At 35.6% G+C, this 9,946-nt stretch overlaps 1 protein-coding gene across 1 annotated transcript in view; it reads left to right on the top strand.

Annotated features, from left to right (window-relative positions):
* Nucleotides 1–5,427, top strand: part of LYRM7 (LYR motif containing 7) — an 86,882-nt gene extending 81,455 nt beyond the window's left edge. Inside the window, exon 5 of the mRNA XM_025040655.1 lies at nt 5,344–5,427. Coding sequence (XP_024896423.1) covers nt 5,344–5,375 — 32 coding nt within the window. The 3' untranslated portion in view covers nt 5,376–5,427. The remainder of the gene's footprint in view (nt 1–5,343) is intronic.
* The last annotated feature ends 4,519 nt before the right edge of the window (nt 5,428–9,946 follow it).

The raw sequence follows: 9,946 nt of genomic DNA, 5'->3' as shown, positions 1-9,946 counted from the left end.
TGTTTAAATATTTTGCCTCATTCACAGCTACCCACAGATACACCCTCACCTCTATGTTTCTGTAACGCTACCGAGTCCTATACATTTAGGGTCTAGGAATGTTAACAGCACTAGCAAACAATAGCAAGAGCAAACCAAAATGTCTTGGGTCTTTAACAGTGTCACCACTGGCTATGGCATTATTGCCAGGTCACTGAATGGTTATATACATTTTTTTACAGTATACTTATGGAGGAAATAAATGGCAGTGATTTATTGCATTATGTGTAGGCAGTATACTGATTAGTTATGAGATTTGGGGTAAATTTCTTTACCTTTCTGAGTCTATAAAATGAGGAAATTGGATTTGATTTCTTACTGATCTTTATTTGTCCCTGCCAGATCTACATTTCTTTGGGAAGAAAAAAGGAATTGGTGTTTGACATTAAATGAGTGAGGAAATGGGACATGTATTTAGCACATGTTTTTCATTCAACATCAAAGAATTAAATAGGGTCAAGGTCTGATAAGTTACTCTCTATTGGAGAAAAATGGAATCTACACAAAAATATTACTGTAAGACTTAGGACTTCAGCTTCTTTTAGTTTGATCGGCTTAACACTTAAATTGCAGTGGATTGGGGCATTTAATAGATTTTATTTTTAAATTTAAAAGAGTATGCGAACATTGGAAAAAATCATAAAGTTAGTCAAAATCAAATATCTCTGGGACTTTTGGGACTTCTGAATCACTATCTTAAAATCGGGACCTCCGATGCTAGGCAGGCCATCGCACCTTTGACCCGCAGTGACTCAAAAGATGTTCTGATGTGTGAAACATGCTGGGTATAAATAATAGAGCCTTCACTCATTTACTCTAGTTCTGCCATTTGGAATGATGTAGAACCAGCGTAATTTCTCTGACTACCCTAAAAGAATTCAATGGTAGCGGTGTTAACGAATTTCTTTAAAGATGCAGTCCTTTTTTTGTATGGTGGAATTAAGACTGATTAACTTGGAGAGTAGAAATCTCTGGGTAGAGATGGGAGTACACACTTTGGAAATTATGCAAAATAAAATGTAATGGTTAAATTCAGCTAGGGGAATAATGCAGTTTGCTAAATCTCTCACTATAACAACAGATGGGGACGGAGGTGGCATTTAATGTGGTACAGAAAGCACCAAGCCATGCCAGCATTTAACAATTAAATTAGATCTAATTTCATGGTTTCTCATTAACTCTAAGCAGAACTTGAAGTACATTTTAGCATTGATACCCAGATGAATGCTAATCGAATGACTATATTAAAATGCCTTTTCATTCGACAATGAAATGGCATAATATTTTTTATCTAATTCTTACCAAATGTAATGAAAGACTGAGGTACTTCGTGAACTGTAATTGAAAGAGTAATGTTGAAATCCACCAAATTTCCTTGTTGCCCATGCCAAATGATACTAGGTTAGAGTGCTGTTTTGGGTATATGTTTTCTTTGTGATCAGTAATTATGTTTTTAATCCTTAGCATTGAGATAATATACTTTTGAGAAAGTTGTTTTCTGAAGAAGAAGATTGTAGCCATGATTTTCAAATTCAGTGCATTGAAATGGTCCTACTTTTCATATAATTCAGTCTTGTTACCAGTTATTAATATGCAATGAATTACTTTGTATTAAAATTAAAATAAACTGCACATATTTGAAGTGTCAGTTTGATCAATTTTGTCATGTATCACCACATTCAAGATAATAAAAATATACCCTCAAAAGTTTCTTTTCAACCATTTGTAGGCCTTTCCTTTTGCCCACCCACCCTTATTCCCAGGCAATCAGCTAAACTGCTTTCTATCACTAGAGATTGTAGAATTTTGTATAAATGGATTCTACAGCAGGGGTCCCCAACCCTTGGGCCGCGGATCAGTACTGGTCTGTGGCTTGTTAGGTACTGGGCTGCACAGCAGGAGGTGAGCGGCGGGTGAACAAGCGAAGCTTCATCTGTATTTGCGGCCGCTCCTCAGCGCTGGCATCACTGCTTGAGTTCTACCTCAGCATCAGGCATTAGATTCTCAGAGCACAGTCCCTGGTGCCAAAAGGGTTGGGGACCACTGTTCTACAGTGTATACTCTTGGTGTGGCTTGTTAGCATAATTATTTTGAGACTCATCCATGTCAATGAGTATATAATAGTTCCTTATTTTTTATTGCAACTAGTAATATACCGAACAGCTATACAGTAGTCCCCTTTATTGTGGTTTCGCTCTCCAAGGTTTCAGTTAACCTGCAGTCAGTCATGGTCCAAAAATAGTAAATGAAAAATGCCAGTAATAATTCATAAGTTTTAAATTAAGCTTTGTTCTTAGTAGTACGATGAAATCTCTTGGCATTCCTCTCCATCCTGCCTGGGACATGAATCATCCCTTTGTCCGGAGTATCTACACTATATATGCTACCTTTGTGTTAGTCAATAGCTGTCTTGGTTACTAGATCGACTGTTGCAGTATTGCAGTACTTGTGTTCGAGTCACTCATATTTTACTTAATGCCACGTTCACATAACTTTTATTACAGTATATTATAATTCTTTTATTATTTACTGTTATTAATCTCTTACTGTACCTAATTTATAAATTTTTCCTCTTAATTTATTAATTAAACTTTACCATAGGTATGTATATATAGGAAAAAACATAGGACATATAGGGTTCAGTACTATCTGTGGTTTCAGACATCCACTGGGGGTCTTGGAAAGTAGCCCCTGTGGATAAGGGGGACTACTGTACCCACCTTATCTATTCACCTATTGATGAACAGATTGGGTTGTTTCCAGTTTTGGGCAATTACAAATAAAGGTGCTATAAACAGTATTTTGTGGACATACACTTTCATTTCCTTAAGTACATACCTAGGAATAGAATAGCTACGTTGTATGGTGTGTGTTTAATTTTTTAAAGAAACTGCTAAGTTGTATTCTAAAGTGGTTTTACCATTTCATATTCTCACCAACAACATAAGAGAGTTCCAAATGCTTCATATCCTTGCTAACACTTGCATTTTTCTAATGATCAGTAATACTGGGCCTGTTCTCATGTGCTTATTTGCTATGTACATGTCATTGGTGAAGATTATGTTCAGATCATTTGTCCCTTGTTTTAAATTGTTTTTCATTATTGAGTTTTGAGAGTTCTTTATTCTGAATACAGGTCCACTTTCAGATAATATGATTTGCATATATTTTCGTCCACTATGTGGCTTTCATTCCGTTAACAATGTCTTGCAAATGGTAGAAAGTAGTAATTTTGATGAAGTCCTTTTTAATCACTTTTGTCTTTCATTTATCATGCTTTTATGTTCTAAGAAATCTTTGAGCCAAGGCCACAAAATTTTTTCCCTGTTTTCTTCATGAAGTGTTATAGTTTCAGGTTTTAACTTTAGGTCTATGATCCACTTTCATTTAATTTTTGTGTATGACACGAGGTATGGATATCCAGTCTTTCCAGCTGCATTTGTTGAAAAGGCTGTCCTTTTCCCACTGAATTGCTGTTGCACCTTTGAGGAAAATCAATTTATCTCATATGTATAGGTCTATTTCTGGCCTGTCAATTTTGTTCCATTAATCTCTTTGTCTCTGTTTATGCCACTACTACATTGTCTTGATTTTTATAGCTTTGTTAACAAATCTTGAAGTCAAGTTGTTAAAGCTTTCAATATTATTGTTTTTTTGAAGTTGTTTTGGCTGTTTTAAGTCATTTGTATGTCTTCATGAATTTTAGAATCAGCTTGTCAATTCTCTAAAAACTGATGAAATTTTGACTAGAAATGCTCCTCATCAGTTCGGAGGGAATTGACATGTTAACATAATTGAATCCACTGTTTCCATCATGATTTTTGAACATATTATGTAAATTTGTTGTCTTTGCATGTCAATTGATAATTTATTTCTATTTCATATTTTCTGATGACACTGTAAATAATATTTTAAATTTCAGTTTTGGTCTTTGAACAGTCATTCTATAGAAACAGAATTGTTTTTGAGTACTGGTTTTGTAAATCCTGCAGCCTTTCTAAACTCACTTATTAGTTTTAGTCAGCTTCATGTTTTCTAAATTTCATTTTCAGATTAAGCATAGTACCCTAGTTCATTTTCAGTTTAGATTTGAAGAAATGTGTAGGTTTATGAAATGTAATGGGTCCATAACTTGCAAGGAGTAATGTGTAGCATCCCCACTATTTTGTCTTCATTTTTCTTTTAATGAAATACTAATATTCCTCATGATATGAACCTTGAAATTCCAGGCTACCATTATTTAAGTAGTCGAATTTATAGGTAATTTCAGGAAAGTAATTAATTCTAAGGGAGAAATTGTTGTTTGTCTTTATGGTTTTTATGGGATTCTGAGAATCCATTCATATTCTGTATTTTAGAAAGCTAGCTGCCTTGGTGATAGTTTTGGGAAGATGAGGGAGGGTATGTAAGGACTTTAAGGTTTGAGTCTCAGCACTAACTATGCAGATCACGGTGTGATTACTGAGATGAGGCAGTCCGAGGAAAAAGCGTCTGGGATTGTCAGTTCAGCGTGGACATGTTAGATTTTAGGACTTTTGTTTATTGACTGTGTTAAATGCTTATATGTTTCTTTGGAGGCTTGTAAATGAGGAAATATCTTAGGTTAAAAACAGGCTGCGAGGTCGCATGGCTAGTCTTTTGCCCAGTCAGGGCCTCTGACTCCAAAGCCAATGCGGTTAATCCCTGTGCTATATTGTATCCTCAAGGCAGAGAAACGTGCTTGGCTTTGATAATAATAAATGTTCCCGGTAACTATTATAAATAAATAGAAGAGTTTGCAAGCTCAGGTGCCAGCAGTGTCCAGACAGGTAACTGTGAGCTGGGTTGATGTCAGAGTGATGATATCTGCAGAGAACTGCAAAGCCCATGTCTCACTGAAGGATTTAGCTGCTAATCAGTTCCAGCAGGTTGTGACTTTGTGGGCATCTGGGCCCACTATTGCCAGATCTTCTGATTTTTTTTCAAAAGAGGTTAGGGATCTTGATTTTTATGTTAAATCTTCCACTGTTTCAATGTAGTCAGCTATCCTTTAACACGCTGTGTAGGCCAGCCTTGTGTGCATCCACTAAACAAACGTGTGTTGGGTTCTTCCCAGTGGGCAGCCTTTGGTAAGAGTCATACCTGGTATGCTGTAGACACTACCATTAATTTATGTGATGGGAAACAAGCACATTACAACCTTTGAAATGCAGGTCACTTAGTTTGAACACAGTGCTTAGTGAATCTGGTGTTTTTGAGTTCAGTTTTCATATGGGATTGTACCCTGCAGCTACTTGCCTCCTAATTGTACGCTGTCATTTGCAGATTGGGCCAGTTGTGAGTGTGTGGATTTTTGAGTGAAACCTACAACCCAGATGAGAAGAAACCTTCAAGGAACAACTACTGACAGTGAGTCTTCAGTCATTTCTATGTATAATGTGGAATGTTTTCAGCCCAGATAGCTGAATGGGTTGACTGTTGACAAGGAGTGGTGAGTCTGAATATCCCCACTGATAACCTAAATCTTTTCCTTACAAAGAGGACTACTTCTACATTCTTAGCATCTGTTGTTGAATAGTAAGTTAATTTTGTGAGAGAATGACAATAGTCTGGTTTAAGATAATTCTGTGTCTCTAAAAGTGCATTTAATGTATGATTGCAGTTTCACTTTCTTCAGTTAGGCACATCCATCCCTTCCTTTGCCTCTGTGTTTTTCTTCTTTCTTTTGTCCCTAGTCCAGATCATGCCACCCTCTGAGTGAGGTCTGTCTTCCTTGAAACATTCCGCCAAGCCTGAAGGGGATGGTCGTGATGGTTACCAGCATCTGTTCTGATCTTGGTTGTGCGAGGTCCCTTTGCCTTTGGAGGTGATTGTTTTAGAAATGGTCATGAGATCCAGTTTTGGCCAGTGAGAAATAGAAGTCTGCAAGAGGCCTCTGGGAAAGCTTTTCTTGTGTTTGAGAAAGAAGAAGAGAGACAGGTCCCTCTTCTCCCTGGAGCTTGTTTTATCTGGATGTGGCATCTGTAAGTGCTATAGCCATATTGACTACTGGCCTGAAGGCGATGTCCTTAAGTTGGGCAGAGGCAAGAGAATTGTAGAGACATAGAACTGGAGCCCTATTTGCTATGCCTAGAACCACCCTAATTGTTGATTCCTTGTTCTGTGAGATAACAAATTGCCTTATTGTTTAAGCACTTTTGCCCTTAGGCGTTCTATTACTTGCTGTGGAAATCATCCTGATTTCATTTCTCCCCTGATTACCCATTATCTTTTAGTGTCTCATGCATTTCTACTTGATTATGTTCTCTGCGGTCCAGTGATATACATTTGTGTATATCTCCTTTGTAGCACATTAAAAACTTGGTGAAGTCAATGACTATGTTTATATCCTTGCTGTTTAACATTAGTACTATCTTCTTCATAAAGCCATCAGTGTATATTTACGAATTGAATTATTTGAACACTAGAGTATTTGAAAAACCAGTCCACAGAATTGAATAATTATAAAGATTTTCTTTTAATTTACATCCTTTTACCACACTGCTTCCCTCTAGGATTATGAAGTTTGGCTTTTGATTTAAGATGACTGGTGTGTAACACATTTTCAAACGGTTCTACTCCTAAAATGTTGCTTAGATTTTGCCTTTTGTTTTTGTTCAATTTTACTATGAAAATTAGCTCCTGTCCTACATATTTGAGTATTGGCTTTCAATCTAATAAATTTTGCACAGAATAGTTTACCTTCTATTTTCTGTGGTAATTATAGAAATGAGGGGCATGAGTTGTAAGAAACAATCAGGAATAATTTGTTTGGCTTCAGAATGTACATTCACAACAAACTCTAAAGTGTGCATCTCTGCTCTGCTTTTTTTTTTCCTGAGTCACAGGATATATTATTTAGTTGCTTCTATTTTAAAACTCTATGAAACAAAACCACTTTTTCTAACTCAAGATGTCATATACTCTTCTCTTCTTTAAATTCTACTATTATATATACTCTTGAAAAAGTAGGATAAGAACCTATTTTTCTTCCTGAAAAATCTGTGGTGTTGCTTTCAGTTATGTTAAGAAGGAAAATCATAAGCCTGTGTTGTAATCTGGTAACACATTCTAAATCCTTCAAAGTGATTTAATTGTAGGGAAGAATCTACTTTATTTTCCCCTTGATCAGTTGTGATTAAAATCTGGAGGAATAACATTTTAAGAAGATAAAGTTAAATGATGTGCTTGACCCATCAGTTTTAATTCAGTAATATTATTTAGTAACATAAAAGGTTTAAATCACTTCAATATACATTATGAAGAGTTTGTAGAAATGGAATCGTGTGATTTAAGCCAGACGAATCAGAATTATCTTAGGACATTTGCTAGAACTGCTGGGATAAAGGCACTTATATTTTTCTGCTGAATTTCAGCCTGAAAATGTTTAGTCATTAAATTCCTGGTAGCTGTCTGGACTGTAAAAGCCAGTTGAATGAGAAGCCATCACCGGAGGAGGAGAGCAGAGAAGAACCACGCCCTGGTCAGCTCAAGTGAGCTGCTCGATCAAGTCTTCCCTGAGGATAGTATACCTCCAGACTTTCCAGTGACATGAGCCAGTGAATTCCTTACTTAATCCAGTTGGCTTTGGATTTTATGTTACACATATATGAAAACATCCTAACTGACACATTCTCATTACCACCCACTTAGCACTATATAATGATAGCTCAAGGGTCTTACTGAAACTTGAATTGTGAATTAGGCAAATAGGTCTCTGATACAGGTGTGTGAGGTGTCAGGTAATGCAGTTCATTCATTGATTTGTTCAAGTATTGAGTACAAGAGTTAAGGGGTAAGTGAATACATAGTCCATACCATCTCTAGTGGCGCTTATTATTTAACGGAAGAGGCTGACACTATGTGAATAATCCTACTAATGAATAGGTTCTTATTAATTGAGTTTAAGGGTCTAAAAGAAAAGGAATATTCATCATCTTGGATGATTAGCTCTTTGGTGGAGACTTCTGTTGAACCCTTGACATTTCTAGAACTGTAAAACAATTGTGGGGAACCTAGAATATGACTGACTTTAAAAAAATTATATGAGTTATTATTAATCTTTTTTTCTCTAAGAAGGCATTAGAAAGGTACAGGACCACAATTCCTTCTTCAGAATCTTGGGGCCAGATGTGTTTTGGAATTTCAGGTTTCTTTGGATTTTAGAAAGGTTAATATGGTACCTATACTGTATATTTAGTGTAATATCTCTTTTTACTTAAGGGACAAGTGGCTTTCTATTACTAATAATACAAATAATAATGCCTTACATTAGTTGAACTGCTACATGCCAGGCTCTGTATCCTTTTCAAAATTTATCTTAACTTTAATAAATCATATTCATTTTTACACTTTACAAACTAAAAATTGTTCAGTTATTTCTACCTACTTATATTGCACTTCAGTTTTAATCTTTGGTAGTCTATAAAACCTCTTACCTCTTTGGTGAGTTCATTTTTATGCTTTTAAATATATGTTTATTATACTTTATAATTTGTTGACATATCTATTTTATACATATATATATATATATATCATCTTTAAAATATTTATATGGGCGTAGCATGTAGTAGGAGCTCAATGAGCATATATTGAAAACGTTAGTGTTTAAAATTATCTGATTAGTGAGGCATCTTGATAGCCTATGTTTTGGCTACTGATGAGAAAATATATCAAGTTTAGAGATGGAAAAAACATTTACTATTAAAAGTAGTTTCTTAGATTTTTGGTCATGTGGCCAATTTCTAATTCTATCAGTTTTCCATTCTGACTTCGCATCTTGCTGTAGGTACCATCCAACTAGAAACTCTCTAGTGGGTTTAGGAATTTAACGTGCACGCGCGCACACACTCCCAAACATACGAGGAATAATTTGTTCATCAAATGTGAGAGAATGAGGAAATGTACACGTTGTACAAAAATTACTAAAATGCAGAGGTAGAATGGGATATTCATTCAAAAATTGCCCTTGAATGGCTCTGAGTTTCTCCTATCTTCGTTTGTAAATATCTATAAAGAAGGACTCAGGAGATTTTCAAGGAAGAGAATAACTGGCATTAGCTCTTTAATTTTGGCAATATGAACTAAATAACTGTAGCTAGAAAATGTTTTTGAAAGTCTGATAATAGTCTTATACCTTAAGAGAATGGAAACTAATTTGGTTAATAGTCCAGGGTAGAAGTATCTGGAAATAATTGCCATGTGAGGGGCTGTGCTGCATTTATGTAAATAGAATTGGTGGCCTTAGTGTTGGGCCCTCAGCAACCAATCATAGGATGTGTAATAATCTTTACCACAGCAGCTGAAACTTATTCTAGTTGTCGCTGTATGTCCCCCCTGAAAGGCCATGATTTCCATGAAGAAATCATAAAAACAGGTTTTTTGTGGTTTTGATTAAGGAATATTTTCTGGAAAGCATGAGAAAATACTCTGCTTGTTTTGTGCTATATGAACAGAAGACATGCTTTTATAAAAGAAGCCATTTCTTCTTTGAAAAGAAGTAGTCACATGCAACATACTTACTTTCATTTACTACCATCAAATATTTGTGAATACCTTTAATATACAATAAGTACTCCCTTAACATCGTCGATAGGTTCTTGGAAACTGTGACTTTTTAAGTGAAACCACATATCATGAAACCAGTTTTACCATAAGCTAATTGATACAATCAAGAGTTAAGTTCCTTTTGGTCTATTTATGGTCACAGAAGCATCACCAAACTTCTAAATAAAGACCCATAATATTTTGAATAGTAAACATTGAAGTAAGTGTGAGCTATACATATATTTAAGAAAGATTGATAAAAACATCATTTTCCAACCCACTTCTTCCAGTTTAGGGTCACGGTGGCCAGAGTCTGTCCCAGCATCTCAGGGTACAAGGCAGC

Source organism: Pteropus alecto, unplaced genomic scaffold (assembly GCF_000325575.1).
Source record: "Pteropus alecto unplaced genomic scaffold, ASM32557v1 scaffold78, whole genome shotgun sequence".
Lineage (NCBI taxonomy): Eukaryota > Metazoa > Chordata > Mammalia > Chiroptera > Pteropodidae > Pteropus > Pteropus alecto.
The sequence above is the reverse complement of the archived record's forward strand: the minus strand, read 5'-3'. Positions and strand labels throughout refer to the sequence as shown.